The sequence below is a fragment of the Nymphaea colorata genome, chromosome 12, assembly GCF_008831285.2.
Source record: "Nymphaea colorata isolate Beijing-Zhang1983 chromosome 12, ASM883128v2, whole genome shotgun sequence".
Lineage (NCBI taxonomy): Eukaryota > Viridiplantae > Streptophyta > Magnoliopsida > Nymphaeales > Nymphaeaceae > Nymphaea > Nymphaea colorata.
In genome coordinates, this window is record NC_045149.1 from 15,907,097 (window position 1) to 15,925,020 (window position 17,924).

Sequence of the window (17,924 nt, forward strand, 5' to 3'; positions counted from 1 at the left end):
AATTATGTTACGAATAGGGGGTATTCTCCAAGGGAATCACAGCTATATCTCGGCTCTAGCCTCAATGATGTTAAGGACAGAACCAAGAAGCCGTGAATCCTTGCAAAGAACAACCACAAGCCGATTACAAACTTCACTTAGATTCGGTAAACTAACCTGTATAGCCGTCAATGTTGAATCCAGACTGAATCCAACCTTCTCCTACGCAAAGGCAGTCTTTCAACTTCACTGTGATCGTGAAGAAGGCACTAACCCTGCTGCTTTTATCGCTCGGATGAGGAAGAACCGTGGACGAGGAAGGGATTGCCGCCGGTGAGGAGGAATCCGCCGCAAGCCTTCGTGCTTTGAGTTCACCACCGGAATGTCTCCGATGCCCGAAGCTTTTGCTGGATTTAGAGGCGTCACAGGCCAAGGGGACGCGAGGGGATGAGAGGCACCACAAGATCTCTCAAAGAGATAGTCGGTGATTGACAAGAGGATGGAGAACTCGCCTCTAGACCGAGGGAGAGAGAGACAGCCTCACGAGGAGGAGAGAGATTGCAAACCTTGCAAATGCTTTCTTTAGCCAAATTTTCGATACAAACACTAAGCTCTAAAACAATATATACAATTCCTATTTGAACGAGTCTACAATCCAGATCTCGCTATCTACCCACAATCCAAATCCAAAATGCCAAGCACAACCCGCTAGGCTAGGTCCTTATTTCGAAACCCAACGAAAGCAAACCTATTTACTTAACGAAAACACTTAAAACTAGACCCGGGCCTAATGCCCAACGCATAAAATAAAAGGTTAAGCCCCTGAGCCTTGTGAGCCCACGGTGGGGACCTCGTGAGGGGACCCGCCTTCACTTCGGTTGACTAGACCAAGGGCTCGGTCAGGTTTGACCGAGCCATTTGCCTAAAACCTTGGTCTTTGGCTAGCCTCAAGGGACGTAAGACCGGACTCACTTGGTTAAGACTCGCCTAGCTTAGTGAGACCTATACTAGAATCACAAACACCATGAGACTTACCCAGTTCAAGCACCGTCTTGGCCTCAGCTGCTCCTCCCGCTCCTCCCACTGCAACTGCCGTTGGTGCCGATTCCTTCTCCTTGGGACTGATTTCTGCAAGCTGTAGAGAGCGAGCTCCAATCTCCGACGCCTTTCTCTTCCGCCGACTGGGTTCGGCCTGCCTCTACGTGGCCGGGACCTGGAAATTGGTAATCTAACCCACCAACTATTCCGTGCCGCATGCTCCGCGTTGGTCAATGCGTCCGTCCCAAAAGCCCGCACGGTGCCAGAGGCTATCTTTTCCATTTTAATAACACGTTGTTTTTTTTCTTCCGGGGGTTTTCTGTTTTTAAACCACGAAGTCCACCAGGCGTCGCCTGTAGGGGGATGCGGTGCATGCGACTTTAAATCCCGGGGAAGTTTATTCGCCCGTTGGGCTCTTTTCTGCTGCGTCGCATTCTCTGGAGCACCCTGACTGTTCCCTCCCCGCAGCCGCACAGCTCCTTGCAGGTACCTCTCTCTCTCTCTCTCTCTCTCCCTCTCTGTGCCGCTATTATTTCCCCTTCTGTGGCGACCGTCGCAGCACCCTCAAACGGCCGGCTTCGGACATTTTAGTACCGGTACCTCTCTCTCTCTCTCTGCCCCCAATTTTTGCCTTTCTTTGGCCACCATCGAAGCACCCTGGAACGCCCGGCTGCAAACAATTTTCCGCTGGTACCTCTTTCTCTCTCTCTCTCTATTCTACTGCCCCCTTTCTTCCCCGTTTTTTTGCCACCATCGCAGCACCCTGATACGCTCGGCGATGGACATTTGTCTGTGTTGGCCACCGTCGCAGTACCCTCAAATGCCGCCATTTCGCACCCTTGAAAGCCCGGCAACGGAATTTGCCCAGTTTTCTCCGTGCCTCACTGTCGCAGCCTACTCATTCCATTTTGTATGCAGTTATTATCGTTTAGAACTTTAGAGTATAAGTGTGGCAAGTGGAGTGAAAAAAAAAAAAATTACGGGATATGATTTTGTCTACATTTTTTGTGTTGGAAGGGAGAGAGAACCAATCTAGAGTTCCTGATTTTCTATACGCAATGTCATAAGTGGTCAGGTATGGTCAGTTTTCTGGGGGAATTATAGACGCCTACCATGTGATGAAAGGACTTCTATTCTAGTCAATTATAAAAAAAAATAGTGCTTTCTTTGGTTATTACATGCCTTAATATGATTGAGTATTTGTATTATTGTTGGGATGAACTCTACATAAAAAAGTGCCCAAGGCTTGCTGGTCGAAATTGCAGAACACAGACATTTTGTCATTATAATGAACCTATGGTGGTTAGTGGTCAATGAAAGACTAGTCAATGAAGGTAGAGGAACAACCTTGATTGAACACTCGATTTGGGAACGTTTGTTTTGAGCAATTTAAAGATGAATGTATACCTTCTTGTTAGTGAATCATTCAGTTTAGAATGTTACTTGCCTGTTGAAAAAGGACATGTGCAAGTCGGAGAAAAGATTGTTAATCTATGCTGTCTTCCATCATGTTAGCTGAGTTTTTGTACAAAATATATCTTGACCATCATCCCCCACATATTCAGTCTTCCGTTTCTTGATACAATGGAACTTGAAGGCCTTGCTCTTTTTCTTCTTTCATTTTGGAGCATAAGCTTATATGCACGACAGGTATAGATCAGACTCTTGGAGCTACAATTGGGTGAGTTTTGCCTCCAAGCAAACCAAACTGGACCAGTCAATATCTAGTCTGTTCAAAGAACTTTTTCATCGTGATTTTTCAGTCTCTAGTTCAGTTGCTTATGCATTGGTGTATTCTTTCCATGTTTCATTTCATGTTATCAGGTGGCTAGTTGCTTTGTTTATATTGTGTATTAACTAACTGCAAGTCAATTTTCTTTTTGTCCCCCAACATTCCACTATTTCTGCCATCAAGCACCAGAAGAAACTCCATGGCATTATTGTCCAAACAATCATATCAGTAAAAAGGGGAAAAAATGCCAAAATGAAAAGTTTTTTTTTTTACATTTTTTTTGTTTCTTTTTTCATTTTTTCTCTCTTTTTTTTTACATTTTTTACTTATCAGATTTTTATTTTCACATTTTTCACATGTTATTTTTAGGACCTTTTGGTTTTAACTTTTTTTTTTTTTTAAATTTGCTGGATTTTCTTGAGAAAAACAACTCTGTCGTATTATACCCAAGAAACAACTCTCTGTTTAATACTCAAAAACGATATTTGTGACAATTAATCAAACACATGCTGAATTTGGAAAGAGGAAAAATATCCTCCTCCACCTTATTCTAGTAAAACAATCCTCGGATTTAAACCCCATATTAATTACTGTTGACATGCATAGTTGCATATGTATGTGTGTCAGTACCACTACTTAGCTTTTCGACAAGACGTACATTACAACCTTATTATGCATGAAACTACATTTACAAGCTGCACATGCAACTGCAGCTTATTGAAAGCCAGTTTATGCCTTTGGGCATTGGAATTTCACTAGAAGCAGCCTTGAGAATGATTAAAAAGTGTTGAATATATGTGTTTTTGAACCCATTAGGCAGGCATTTTTACTTGCTTACCTAGATTGAGTTTAATTTACCTAGATTGATTTTAAGTTTTTACTGTTTAGCCTCTGATATTTGCATTTTTTCTCTCTTTTTTTTTACATTTTTTACTTATCAGATTTTTATTTTCACATTTTTCACATGTTATTTTTAGGACCTTTTGGTTTTAACTTTTTTTTTTTTTTTTAAATTTGCTGGATTTTCTTGAGAAAAACAACTCTGTCGTATTATACCCAAGAAACAACTCTCTGTTTAATACTCAAAAACGATATTTGTGACAATTAATCAAACACATGCTGAATTTGGAAAGAGGAAAAATATCCTCCTCCACCTTATTCTAGTAAAACAATCCTCGGATTTAAACCCCATATTAATTACTGTTGACATGCATAGTTGCATATGTATGTGTGTCAGTACCACTACTTAGCTTTTCGACAAGACGTACATTACAACCTTATTATGCATGAAACTACATTTACAAGCTGCACATGCAACTGCAGCTTATTGAAAGCCAGTTTATGCCTTTGGACATTGGAATTTCACTAGAAGCAGCCTTGAGAATGATTAAAAAGTGTTGAATATATGTGTTTTTGAACCCATTAGGCAGGCATTTTTACTTGCTTACCTAGATTGAGTTTAATTTACCTAGATTGATTTTAAGTTTTTACTGTTTAGCCTCTGATATAGTTGCCCAACTTTGTCACATGGGTACTACTGTAAAGGCAGCATACCCGTACTGGTCAAGTACGACACCGGTACTGGTACTGTTCCGAGTACTTCTTGGGTACTTGTCAAACAATACCAGATACGGTCAACGTACTCGGGACCATATCCGTCTGATTTAGGACTCAATCAAAGTTCACCTAGTCCTTTACTATCCAAAGTTTAGGATTTCAGTTTTGTTCTTTACACCATTTACACTTAGGAAACACATATAGAGCTGCATTTTCATATTTTGTTCAATAGTTTCTTCTTTAAAATCTATACATTTTGAATCATGAATGTGTTATTTTGTTTGAATTCTTATTTTATGTTTTATATATCAAGTTTTTTTAAAATAGTTTGAACCCGTACCCGTACCGGCACCCGTACTCATACCTATGTGACATAGTTGCCTAAGCTTTTATACATGGTCATGGATTGATTGTGTAATTGAAATAGACTTAGAAAGTATTGTTAGGAGGGATCGATTTGATAAGAGTTGTTGCATATAGAAGGTATTGGCGGGATAGGTCGATTTGGGGGCAACTCGTGCGTCTGTTTGAGCTGTTTTCAATATGATTTCGTGATTCTGGATATAACTTATTTCATCTTGTACTGGGAAATCGGGATACAACTTGATTGTTGTTTTTATGTGCATGCATGTATAAAGGTTGACTAATACAAGTTAAATGTACTTCTTATATCGTGTTTACTTGAATATTTGTTATTTTAATTGTTTGTTTAATTTTTTTATTATTTTAATAGTTATCATGTAATTTACCATTTTGATCATGAAGCTTACTTTTCAACATCTTGAGGCTTATGCCTTGGATCACCTCATTGCATTGAACTACATTGTTTCCAGGTAGTTGTTAAAACCTAGGGGCCTGGGAAAAGGAAGGGAAACAAAGAGGGGGGAGCGGAAGGAAAAGCCAGAGTGAGTGACAATGACGAGCAAAGGTCGAGGAGTCAGCGTCCCCACATACTCTCCAACAGTGGGTGCGAGAAAGAGTAGAGCATCCCGAGACTCAAAAGATGGATTGCGGGTCGATGGCCGCAACCCCCATCAATGTAGACCAGCATGTAGGCCCCCCTTCCCCTCTTCCCCAACTCACCTCTCTCTCTCTCTCTCTCTCTCTCTGACTAAGTGATGTTCTGGGTATTGCAGTTATGAGAACGGGCGCAGTGAATGCAGCAGTTGGTTCTGCTTATGCTGAATTTGGCAGCACAAAGGTCATTGTTTCAGTGTAAGCAGGCAGTTGTCCCCTTTAGCTGGGTTTTTTATTTTCCTATTTATTTTTAGCTTTTCCTGGTGCTATGAACTATGAATGGTTATTTCTTCATGGTCAAAGAATGAATGACAGGCTTCCATATTCTTGTGGTCAAGTAATTTGTGCAGCCAAAGGTTAATATGATTTGGATACTCCCTGACTCCCTGTGACCCGATCATATTCAGTTTTAGTCCTTTAATCGAGCGCACGGTTCTTTGGATAAGCGGTAATATCCACCTTGTTCCTTTGGGCTTGAAATTGGTCTTCAAGGTGACACATATATGTCCACTCAATATCTTCTGTTGCTTGTATTTTGGTGAATATTTCTGTTGCTTCTATCCCCTAACACATAAGGTTAGTATATATTGGGCAGTCAGACAACTGCGTTGATGAAGTGCTAAAAAATTGTTCTTTAATACCTTATTTCATATGAAGTAGTACATATAACTAGTTTTTTTAAGAAATATGTAACAACTTATGTCACATGGATGCGGGCATGAGTGCAGGTGTAGACACCAGTGTGAAACATTCTCGAAAAGCTTGGGTGTAGGGACATGGACTTACACACACATAGATTAGTATACAAAAAATACCAAAAAGTATACTAAATACAAAAAAAGAGTCAGCCATGTCTAAGCCATGGCCCATACTCGCACCTGTGTCCAGCCATATTGACACGTGTATGATGCCCTTTCAACAGTCTCTGTATGATAGAGGCATCAGCAAGTTATATTCAGCATGCAACTTGTGGAACACCATTGGTTATGGCTGGTTTTTTATTTGATGGATTTTGGGTGCTTAAGTTAGCTATATATTTCATTAATTCATGTCCTCTGCTTTGTTGTTTTAAGCAAATGTTTTCCCCTTTTTGCATTTCCTGTATATCATTTCAAGCACAAAGGTATTGTATTGTTCTGTCTCCTTCAATTTGTCCTTAGGGGATAATGGAACTGCACCATTTTTAATTTCTTGATATAACGATATAGCAGCATCTTATGCACTTGCAGTTTTACATGGAGTTACGTGTTTCAGCATTTCTATATTGCAGATTTGGTCCTAGAGAAAGTAAAAAAGCAATGGCATATAGTGATGTAGGGCGGCTGAATTGTAGTGTGAGCTTCATGACATTCTCCACACAGATTCGTGGACAGGTTTGGAAAGGCATATGGAATCATTCATCTTGCTGTCATCTTGTGCTTTCATATTATTATTATTATTATTATTATTATTATTATTATTATTATTATTATCTTACATCATTAGGTTAGCTGACTGCATTCTTTTACTTGTAGGGCTCAGAAGACAAAGAGATGTCCTCAATGCTTCATAAAGCTTTGGAGGGTGCTATAATGTTGGAGACTTTTCCCAAGACAACTGTAGATGTTTTTGCTTTGGTCATGGAGTCTGGTGGCGGTAATATCAGAACATTTTTGCTATTGCGAGTTTTTAATTTATATTGTTAATGTGTCTGTTTACATTTCTTTGCTTACCTCTGTTTGGCATGAGGCAAGAACAAACAATTGTTAATCATCAGCCTTTTTCAGGAATTTGTTGGAATGTTTGGATCAGTGTTGTTAGATGCACACGCCTAATGCGTGAGGTGTGCGCCTCACTGTGCATCACCCACCCAAATGCATCAAAGTGTTTGGGTGATGTGCTGCTACCTAAATCGTGCGCCTCATCCTAGTGAGGCGTACACCTCTGGGTGATGCGCAAGGCGTGCCTGATGCATGCGCATCAGTCACACCTTTTTTTTAAAAAAAAAATTTAGACACTAATAAAAACTTAGCGTTTTTTTTGTTTGGTTTTTTGTTTTTAATGCCAAATCTCCATACTCTGAAGGGTTTTCAGTCAAAATTGAAAATCCTTTTGTTTTTGCTGTCTCATTTCTCATTCTACTATGAGTGTATTTCTTGCTTAATGCCACCGTGGGCCATATTTTTATGCCATCAATTCCCACTGCCTGCATCCTATCTTAAGGCATTTATTGTCATTTTTCATGTTTTTCTTTAAATGTCTCATTTCTTGCCTGAATTGTTGACCTCGTAGGTAAACTGTAAACCTTCTTTTTTTCACTGCTTTATTCACAAGGCTCAAGCTTCAGTCACTCACCGTGTCACCCATCTCTCCAACAGGCGATGGTCTCCAACTTGGGGTTGAATCCCACAACCAGCAGGCATCTTCCTGTCCACCCCTCTCTTTCTACTGTTTTGCCTTCTCTCTCACTCGCCGTGTAAACCATCTCTTTCACAGCGATTGAATCCCACGGCCAGCAAGCATCTTCCTGTCTGCCTCTCTCTCTTTCTACTGCTTTGCCCTCTCTCTCTCTCTCTCGCTCTCTCTTTCCACCTTGGGCCGCTGGCTGGTCACCTCTCCACTCTCTGTCTCTCTCTCACTCACAGTTTTGCCCCTCTTTCTCTACCGTCACTTTCTCTTTATCTCTTTGGGTTAGCACTTCTTGGCTCAATAAATATATGGTTAAACTATGAATCGTGATAAATTTGCATACTTTAGCTTTATATCACGAATTCATAATTGCATGTGCTATCTTAATTGCATTTGTTTGATTGATTGATTATCATAATTACGATTTGATCAGCGAAAGTTATTTTGAGAACATATTTTATGTGTTAAATATACATACTTCATGTAGTTTGTGACAAATACACATGCTTTATGTAGTTTTGTGCATATAAGGTATTGCTTGTGATAAATATACATACATTATAATTTTGTGTTGAAGATTACGCTTTATTCCGCCTCACTTTCCCCTGCCTCACTTGACAGGCTCAACGCTTCGCTTCGCTCATCTTATTTAACAGCATTGGTTTGGATTGTGTTTTTTTAATAATTTTCTTGCATAATTCTATGCTAGATATGTATGAAATTGGAGCCATCCAGTAAATAACTTCCTTTGTTATGTCAGACAAGGAACAAATTTGTACCTTGAATGCCCTTCCAGTATCTGGTCTAACTGCATTCATGACCAGCACCCTTTTCCCGTACCAGGTAAAAAGTGCCTTAACAAGACATTGGTTGCAGTGATGCCCATAAAGGCAATAGTGTACAGTGATATCTAAACTTTATCAATTCAAACTGTTCCTTAATGTTGTTCAAATTGTAGCTTCTCTCTATGTTAAATCTATATTATTGTCAACTAATTATAAAGGCCATTTCTACAATTATGATGAGTAGATTTCATCTGCTACCAAACAGGTTCAATTCAAAGGTAACAGAATGGTACCTACTATATCTGGAACAACTAGCAAACTAGTATAGTGTGCAATAATAGAGTGTATGTTGCATTTATTGACATGAGACTGAAACTGGTGAATGGGATATCATCCTTTCCCAAATTGCAAGTTTGGTTAATCATTGCAAGATCTGAAGTTAGAGCAATGACAGTTGCTTTTATGAGATTCTGATGGTTTAGTGAAGCTGCTACACCATTGACTTTGTTGATTGATTTTTTTGCTTCATAGTAAGCTAAGTATTGTCCTTGATCAAATCAATGGGAACTATTCCTAAGCTAAACATTATAATTGAACTGATGTTGCTAGCTGCAGATATTGCAAGTTGAGTGATTTGGTTCCCTATATGTCTGACTGCAATCCACTTTTTCCATTCTCATTGCCTTCCTCTTGTTTTCCAACTTGTAGGGGATCTTCCTGTAATTATATCATGTGCAAGCCTTGCACTTGCTGATGCTGGGATTAAGATGTTGGATCTTGTAACTTCTACCTCTCTGGTATGTATGTTCTCTTTGTTGTGTAATACTTGCTTGACACCAGAAATTTTCTCATTTTTTTCTCCTTTTTTTTCTTCAGTATGGGGTTCAGTCCAGGCCACTGCTCCATCTCTTATTGGGGTAGAGCGGGGCTGAATGGGATATCATCATTTCCCAAATTAGTACTCACTTGACCACAAATTCAATGTCATTAGTACTCACTGTACAAAAAAATGTCATTAGTATTCACCATACCAAAAAAGGTTAGGACTCTATTGAAAGGTCAGGACTCATTATAAAAAGGTCAAGACTAATTGCAATTCAATGTCATTAGTACTCACTTTACAAAAAAATGTCATTAGTACTCACTTGACCAACAATTGTATGCTATTAGTACTCACTTTACCAACAATTGTATGTTATTAACCATACGAAACTTCTGGAAAGGTCAGGACTCATTATGGAAAAGTCAGTACTAACCATACCAAAAAGGTCAGGACTTTTTTTGAAAGGTCGGGACTTTCTTTGAAGGTTAGGACTCATTATGGAAAAGTCAGGACTAACCATACCAAAAAGGTCAGGACTCTGTTGAAAGGTTAGGATTCATTGCAATTCTTTAGGAAAAGTCAGAACTAATGAGAATTGTATGTCATTAGTACTGACCATAAAAAAATTAGTACTCACTTGACCAACAATTGTATGCCATTAGTACTCACTTGACCAATAATTGTACCACAAAAGGTCAGGATTCATAACAATGAAATGCCATTAATACCCTGCCCAAGTTGATATTAATCACATACCCTTGTTAATTTTCTGCCATGCTGGACCTGACCTGCATGGTCTACCTTGACACCTTATAGGTAGTAAGGCGACCTAATTTAATGCCCATCTTCGTCCTAGTTTTGTAGCAAATTTGACAAAAGAAAATCCTTGATTTTTCAATTTTATATATGTTTGTGCCTTCTTAATATGCAAAATTAGGTATGTTTTTCTTTATTATCAAGCTATGAGTCATTGAAAATGCCTGATGTAACCATTTTCTGCTTTTCTGACTCTTGGAGGCTAAACATTCATACGCATTTATGAGTTGCACTTACTGACTTTGCCTTTGTATGTGATTCCTTAGTCTTGCCATGGCATGGACCTTGTTATTGACCCTACACTGGAAGAAGAGCGCTGTCAAGATGGTGGATTTATGATTTCTTTTATGCCTTCACGTAATGAGGTCACTCAGTTGGCCATAACAGGAGAGTGGTCGACTGCAAAAGTAGCTGAGGTATGAAAGTTTCTAGTATACGGTCTTACCATGTTCTAGCATGAAAATCTTTTTCATGATAAGAACTCATGGAATGGAAATAATAATATGATTATATGGTCTAGAAGCAAGCTCTGAACTCCGGGGCCTGGTGGGAACGGAGGGGAGGCTACAACCTCTCTTCTGGGCTGTGGGCTTCATGAACTTCCTGCTCACCCGGAAAAGAAAAGGAGTGGAGAAATAATAATGATAATAACTGTTCACCATTGTTAGTATCATCATTATCTTTGCTTTTTTTGTTGCTGCTGTTGTCTGTTGATAACTATAACTTCTGTTTTGTCTTGTTAAAATTCTGTAGGACCGCTACGGTCTATTTTCTGTTGCCATGCGTTCTAAAAACAATACCTACTCATGGCTATGGCCTTGCCATGGTTTGTGGTATTTTATGTTCATATGAGTACAGTTATGCTTTGTTGACTAGGTGGTTATGTTTGATGTTTGTTTCAAAATTTCTTTTGTCAGGCAATGGAGCTTTGCATAGATGCATGTTTGAAGCTGGGAAATGTCATGAGAGAATGCTTAAAAGCAGCAGCTACCTCTGTTTCCGAGTAGTGGGAGCTTCCTTTGCAATTCTTGGTCTCCTCTGTTGCTGTCGCATTTTTTAGGCCATCATTCTTGGTCTTCTCACATTTAGGCAAACTGATGCAGCATAACCACTTGAACACAAGAGAGAGAGAGAGAGAGAGAGAGGGAGAGAGAGGAAATGGCAAGAAAATGCACGGCATCTAAAAGACAGATTCTTAGGATTGCCCATATCACGGTTCCTGGTAGGGCCATTGTTTCAAATGCATGTTTAGCAAGAAACTGTACTCCATCCAAGGGAGACTGTTCAATTGCCCATGGCAGGCTCTGTTACCCTGTCGCTTGATCTCGAGTTCCTCGTCCAGGTCGCTGTGAAGTCAGAATGGAGGGGTTTATGGACAAGCTTGTTCGAGCTTGGTTATAAGACGGTAACTGCTGCTGAAGGCTTTCCAGTCGCGCTGGTTACTTGCCCAACACAGCCACAGCCGCCATGATAGTTCATCCAGTTCAAGGGTGCTTTGCAGCCAGCATATGGATTCTTGTGCTGTCATATGGCTTGTAATTCGATATTGTACCAGCAACCTGATCTATTGCGTTATTCCGCTACATGATTTACCTCCCATATTGCCAGTGGGAGGAGCACAGTGACATTCTCTGCATCCAAAGTTAGGAAAAGAAACGTATATATTTCCAAGGCACACATGTATAAGTTTTAGAAGGAAAATAAAATGGCATAAATTCGAGGAACTGGCCCTGGCCCTTTTAAAGTTCTTCGAAGCCGATTGACTGGTCGCGCAAATGGTGTCTGGATGATGTGTCACTGCTGCCGTCGCTCCTATTTTTGCCGTTTTAATTTATGTCCTCTTAAAATATCTCACGTCTTTTGACCGAGGGAGTGAGAACTGAAAATATCTCCGGAGACTAGCGACGCCAAAGATAACTACGTCAGACCGAAACCCTTTAGTCAGATTTAGTGAAAGACAATCGAACAGAATTTTAATCAGGCTACGCTCGGTTTCGAATCTCCTAAAGGAAAATTTGGACTTGACTTAAAAAGTTCAGTCTAGGTCTGAATCCGAACTATTGAAGAAGATTCAACTAGTAAGATATGGTAAACAGTGGATCCAACTCGAGTCCAAACTATTAACGAATATGATGGGGACTAATTCAATAAAAAAGCACCCTTATTTGTTGCATGATTTTACAGGAGCAATGCATTGCGGCTCATATCCTGGGCAACCACAAGATCCAAGTACAGATTCGGAGGGGCATGATTGCCAAAAGATAGTGTAATAACATTTCGAAAGATATGGTTTTTAACAAATTCGTCATATCGATATGTTTCCTACCATTCAGGAGTTGGAAATTCGCTCTCTCAAATCAAGTTGTGCTAGCATAAACAAGATTCATAAGATACAACAGGCAGGCATTTAAATTTTCCAAACTTTAGTTGCAGAATTAGAGAACCCATTAGAACCACATCCTTTGCATTTGAAGTAACTATATAAGCCAAGGGATTGTCTCGCTTTATTGCCTAAGAACGAAATTTCATCTTAATATTATGTTCTTTTTTTGAACAAAGCAAGAAAGGGGGTACAACTGAACTACAGTTATCTTCATTTGGCAAAGGAAGTTCATAATGCCCGCAGCGTCCTTCCTCTTCATTTGGCGAAACGAGGGCCAAGCGGGTGAGAAATTTTATCCCTTTGCTGACGCTACATTTTACCTCGCTTTCGACCTAAAATCCGTTGAGTGGTCAGTTCCTCCTTGATATATACACTATACACACGCTCTCTATTCTCCATCCCCCCTTCGCCTCGTTGTCTGAAAACCTTATCGCCATGGCGGCCTCTATCCTCTTTCCTTCCGTTTCTCTCTCTAAGCCGGCTACGGATACCCTCGTCTCCATACGAACCAGAGTCGCCTACGCTTCTCACCTCTCTCTATGCCCTTCCGGCCTCAAGCCTCTCTCCTTTACCTGTAGGAAGAGCGTTCCTTCTCTTTCCTTCGTCAGAAATGTTGCGCTTTCCGCGGAATATAGTCAGGACCATGAAGAAGAAGAAAAGGAGGAAGAGTTCTCTGCCGGGGAGGCCTCATTCTCTCCCGACCTAAAGCTTTTCGTGGGTAATCTGCCGTTTAGCGTCGACAGCGCGAGACTAGCCGGCTTGTTCGAGCAAGCGGGGAACGTCGAAATGGTCGAGGTGCTTTCTTAGCTTCCGAACCACTGCAGCTGGGTCTCTGTTTCTAATGGTTTTCCGGCATTTCAGTTTTCGGATTTTCCATTTTTTCTTCTCTTCGCTCTTGCTTTGCGGGTTTTGGTTGGTTCTTCGGCGCTAGCTTGATGTAAGAATGCATCAAGCCAAGTGACGACCACAGTGATGATGTCAGTGATAAATTCTTATCTTGTTTGGCGTTGGTGGGTTTGTGATGGCCACTTGGGCCCTTGATTAAATATTTTATCTCATCCTTTGAACATGGAATATGGTAGGATGGACGAGCATGCCTAGACTTGATATTTTCTTTTTCAAATATTGATTATTTATTCCAAAAGCACCGCCAGAAGCATGAAACTCGTTACTGTAAGTAGGAGCTAATGCTACTCATAAGAAGACCACCAATATAGAATTGTAGTTCCTGCCAACGGGGTGACTACGACTAAAGACCATGGATTGTGCACTTATGTAAACATTGAGCGTTTTAAAGTGGAAGGCGAGCAGTTACATCTTTCCATCCCTTCTCAAGATCTTATCATATGAAAGTCCATGTTTTCTGTCCTGAGCGCTGTACTTCATGAGCCCGATTGCAGAAAATAATACTTACTACTTCTCAAGGTAGTCTTGACACATTTCTCATCTATTTGATGATCCGTGGAAATTGGTATGACAGGTTATTTATGACAAGCTGACGGGAAGAAGCCGAGGATTTGGGTTTGTGACAATGTCAACTGTGCAGGAAGTGGAACTTGCTGAAAAGCAGTTTAATGGTTATGTAAGTCTTTGACATCTTATTTTTTAATTGAGGCACGTGTAAAAACCGAATGAAATAAATTAATTTTGAATTGATAAGGCTTTCTCTGGGCTGGCATTCACTTGGTTTTCAGGTCTATGCATCTGCCGTTGTTACACTGCTAGATTGGTGATATAATGAGAGCCGCTAATATGAAGTTCCTCAGTTTGATTTCATGTTATAACCGTTTCTGCATCTTATCCTTGTACGACTTGAATTCTTGCTTAGGAATAAGTTGTTCTTCACAAACACATTTAAGGTTATTATTTGTTTGTGACTTACAATGCAGAAACACTTTTTTTGCTACCAGATGTTTCTAGGTGAACTTACAAAGTTCTCAGCCTACAGCTTTCACATTTCAGAAATAGGAAATTTAGTTGTCATGAGGTTCCATTAGGCAGTGACTAAAACCCTTGAAAACAGTGAGCTTTTTTTCTGTAAGGAGAAATCTTGTTTGCTCTGGTGCTCACATTTTCCGAGTGACTTGTTTTTCCTTCCAAGTGACAAAGAGAGATGACGACTTTTATATTTTCATCTCTTTAATTGTCCTTATTTATTTCTGGTAACATGTTACTGTATCCTGGACATTGCACGCACATGTACAATTGTACATTCACTTGCACTCAGTGTTTTCACTTTCATGTCCTCAGGTTTCAATATCCAGTGCTTTACTGCACGTACTTGATCCCTCATGTTCTCGACACTGTTTGTCTGCATATTCTCATTCCTGCAAATTTTTGGATGCTTAGACTAGGACCTTGTTATGTTTGTTTGAGTTACGAAATATACTCAAGTCTCCTGTTTAGGAGAACACGAATTCTACCACCTGATAGCCTATGATGGTTGGAAGAGAATGCAAGTCGTACCTGAAATGGTTCCCTGCTTAGGCATTTTACATGGGTTTATATATATCTGCCATCTAAGCAGTTGAGGACTTTGATTGTAACCTTGTAATTAATGATGGCACCCTTTGTGGTTCTTGGCCACAATTAAAAACTGATGTATGTGTTTCCGTGGAAGTACTTGAAATATGGATAGTATAGTTTGGTGACCTATGTCACCTGAGTGCGGGGTGTGGGTGTAGATGCGGGTGCAGATGTGGCAATTTTTAAAAAAGATTTAGGTGTGGGGTGCGGCGAAGGTGTATATATATGTGTGTATATACATGTATATAAATAATTTGTTACATAGTTATTTAACTGTTTAGTAGCCTTATTTATTTATATTTATATATACAATTTTGTATTAAAGATAATTTAGTTATGTGCACATTTAAGATAATCAGTTTTGACTCGGTTCGGCTGACGAAACCGAATTTTCTGTGTCAAAAAAGCACCAGCATTGACATAGGTGTGGCAGCCATTTAGGAGCACCTAGGTGACATGGTTGGTGATATTTTTGCTGAGAGGGATGATTCCTATTTCATTCTAGTAAGCTTAAAGTCATATGTTGGACAAATCAATGTGAGGTTAAATGGTGATGTAATTCCAGAAATGAAATAAAAATGCTTATTTGGACATCTTGCTATAGTTTAAGCGGTTGCATAGTAATAGAAATGACACAAAAATGTTTTTTTGACTTCTCCATCTGAAAAGGCATGTCGATGATGCAGGAACTTGATGGTAGAACATTGAGAGTAAATTCTGGACCCCCACCACAGAAGCTTGATAACTCATCTAGAGGCTCTCGAAATGGGGGTGGTTTTAATGACTCTTCGAATAGAGTGCATGTGGGGAATCTGTCCTGGGGAGTTGATGATTTGGCGTTGGAGACTCTCTTCAGCGAGCATGGAAGAGTTATGGAAGCTCGAGTTGTATATGACCGAGAGAGTGGCCGTTCCAGAGGCTTTGGATTTGTTACACTCAGCTCTGCTGATGAAGTTAACGGGGCTATTGACTCACTTAATGGTGCTGTAAGTATATGAAATTGTTTCCAACTGCTTTTTTTTTTCTATGCTTGGTCTCAATTGCATCTAGATTGGCCGTGAGCTTATCTTTGTTCTCTTCAGCTGCGATCATGTCAAACAGTAGGAAAGTGGTAATTTTTTTGGGCTTCCAATGTGCCTCTCACTATACATACTGCATGCATGATGAAACTCACTGCTTTTTTCTGGTTGGAGGTTATACAAGTTGGTTATTGCACTTTATCATGACCATCTAGTTTTTGTTCACAATAACATTACAATATTTCTGATGCAGGAATTGGATGGAAGACCAATTCGGGTGAGTTTGGCTGAAGCTAGACCAAGGCGCCAATTTTAATCAGCAAGATTGCTTTTCTTGTCCTATAAAAGGGGGCAAAAGAGAGAGATTGGAATCTACAGATTCTACACACTTGTCCTACTTGCATTTGGGTCTAAACCTGAAAGTTGTAGAGATCCAATGTGTTTTTTGGCCTTTTTTTATCTTTAGGTTAAGCCGTTAAGGTAATATTTCTGTATTTTGAATTGAGCATAGTGTGGTCAAATTCTCTCATCTCTCTCTCTCTCTCTCTATCTATCTATACGACGGTGTGTGTGTGTTTTCAAGTTCATGCTTATGGATCTAGTCATTTACTTGGTCAAGGCTGACAGAAGTTAGTCGACTCAAGCGACTGGGATACTGTCGGGGATCACCTTCCTTGATCACCTTCCTTTGCCATGTTCTTTCATTGTTTGGGAAGATTTTCAATCAAGTATCATTGCACGCAGAGGGTATTTTATTTATTCATAGATCTGTTGTTTCTCTGATTTGAATCCATGGTTCATGTCTACTACATGTACTTGCACAAGCTGCTTGTAACATTCCCCCCGCTTAATAATAGCCATCAGGTGGTCTCGATGTTTCAGTAGTAACAGTAGGATTCTGTAAAGTTGAAGCTTCTGATGCGGTGGACGTTTTTGTGTGCCATGAACATACTTGTGAATTGTCTTATTCTTGTATGCATGTGCTTATAAATTTCCTGAAGCTGAAACATGTGGTTGCTATCTTATCATATACAAATAAGCCATGTTGGAGGACAGATCTTGAGCAGACGTCTGGTCTACCCCATTATCTGCATGTGAACTCTGTATTGATATTATGGCTTCGCTCTCCCTCGGCCTGCATTGGGTGGTTGGTTTAATTGCTTTTCTTCAGGTTTGTGGTTATCTTTTTGGGGCCCTGTCCTGTGGCCTGGGTTTTGTTCTGATGGTTTTTTTTTAACCTTTGCGGCCTAGCTTTTCTTGTTGGGTTTGGTGAATGTTGTGCCTTATGATCTTTTGATCGGCTGTTATATCTCCCTCCAATTTCCCGTTGGAGGTTGGATTTTTTGTTAGTAACGTTGATATATTGCTTTCAGCTGTCTCTCTCTCTCTGAGGAATCAAGTGAAATGAGAAACTTGTTATTGTTTGATGTATATATGCTGTTTTGTCGATGGCTCTCTCTCTCAGTTTTATGTATGTATGCTGATTTGTGGATGGCGGGCCGATGCCCCAGATTCCATTTTATATTTGTTTTAGTGATTTACCTGCTAACTAGTCTAGTCCAAATGTAATATGTTTTCCATATAAATATTACTTTGCTAGCCATTTCATATGCCAGTCGGATATTGGGATAAGGGTATATTCCTTATAACCTTGGTTCCATTGGCTCTTGAAAACTGATGTATAGGCACTTAAATGTAAAACTTCATTGTAGTAAACCTGTGCCTTAAGATTCACAGAAAGGGTTCAATCTACGAATGCTTGTGATATCTCTAGATTCTCCACTTTCATTAGCCGATTTATGGGAAATTAACATATGGATTAGAGAGACTTTGAGTGGCTAGAAGTCGCAATATACAAGCA

At 39.9% G+C, this 17,924-nt stretch overlaps 2 protein-coding genes across 4 annotated transcripts; both read left to right on the forward strand.

The window, feature by feature from the left end:
- Window positions 1-1,347: 1,347 nt before the first annotated feature.
- LOC116266038 (exosome complex component RRP41-like) lies at window positions 1,348-11,802 on the forward strand. Of its 3 annotated transcripts, none has more exons than XM_031647105.2 (8): window positions 1,348-1,503; window positions 5,140-5,357; window positions 5,443-5,521; window positions 6,594-6,696; window positions 6,838-6,958; window positions 9,205-9,293; window positions 10,402-10,551; window positions 11,053-11,802. In XM_031647105.2, exons 2-8 carry the CDS (start codon window positions 5,222-5,224, stop codon window positions 11,140-11,142), a joined length of 768 nt encoding a protein of 255 aa, XP_031502965.1. In that variant the 5' UTR covers window positions 1,348-1,503; window positions 5,140-5,221; the 3' UTR covers window positions 11,143-11,802. The 3 variants fall into 3 exon arrangements, with proteins under 3 accessions (XP_031502965.1, XP_049936930.1, XP_031502966.1); XM_050080973.1 differs by having other exon boundaries at window positions 1,379-1,613; XM_031647106.2 differs by lacking the exon at window positions 1,348-1,503 and adding an exon at window positions 1,570-1,707.
- A 1,049-nt stretch (window positions 11,803-12,851) lies between these two features.
- LOC116266243 (29 kDa ribonucleoprotein A, chloroplastic-like) lies at window positions 12,852-16,592 on the forward strand. The gene is made up of 4 exons (XM_031647379.2): window positions 12,852-13,313; window positions 13,999-14,100; window positions 15,731-16,030; window positions 16,317-16,592. The coding sequence occupies exons 1-4, from the start codon at window positions 12,954-12,956 to the stop codon at window positions 16,377-16,379; spliced, it is 825 nt and encodes a 274-aa protein (XP_031503239.1). The 5' UTR covers window positions 12,852-12,953; the 3' UTR covers window positions 16,380-16,592.
- Window positions 16,593-17,924: the final 1,332 nt, after the last annotated feature.

Coding starts and splice junctions, on each gene's coding strand:
- LOC116266038 (XM_031647105.2), top strand. CDS start 5,222: ATGACGAGCAAAGGTCGAGGAGTCAGCGTCCCCACATACTCTCCAACA. Junction 6,697..6,837: donor CCACACAGATTCGTGGACAG/GTTTGGAAAGGC, acceptor TTTTACTTGTAG/GGCTCAGAAGACAAAGAGAT. Junction 9,294..10,401: donor TTGTAACTTCTACCTCTCTG/GTATGTATGTTC, acceptor GTGATTCCTTAG/TCTTGCCATGGCATGGACCT.
- LOC116266243 (XM_031647379.2), top strand. CDS start 12,954: ATGGCGGCCTCTATCCTCTTTCCTTCCGTTTCTCTCTCTAAGCCGGCT. Junction 13,314..13,998: donor GGAACGTCGAAATGGTCGAG/GTGCTTTCTTAG, acceptor TTGGTATGACAG/GTTATTTATGACAAGCTGAC. Junction 16,031..16,316: donor TTGACTCACTTAATGGTGCT/GTAAGTATATGA, acceptor TTTCTGATGCAG/GAATTGGATGGAAGACCAAT.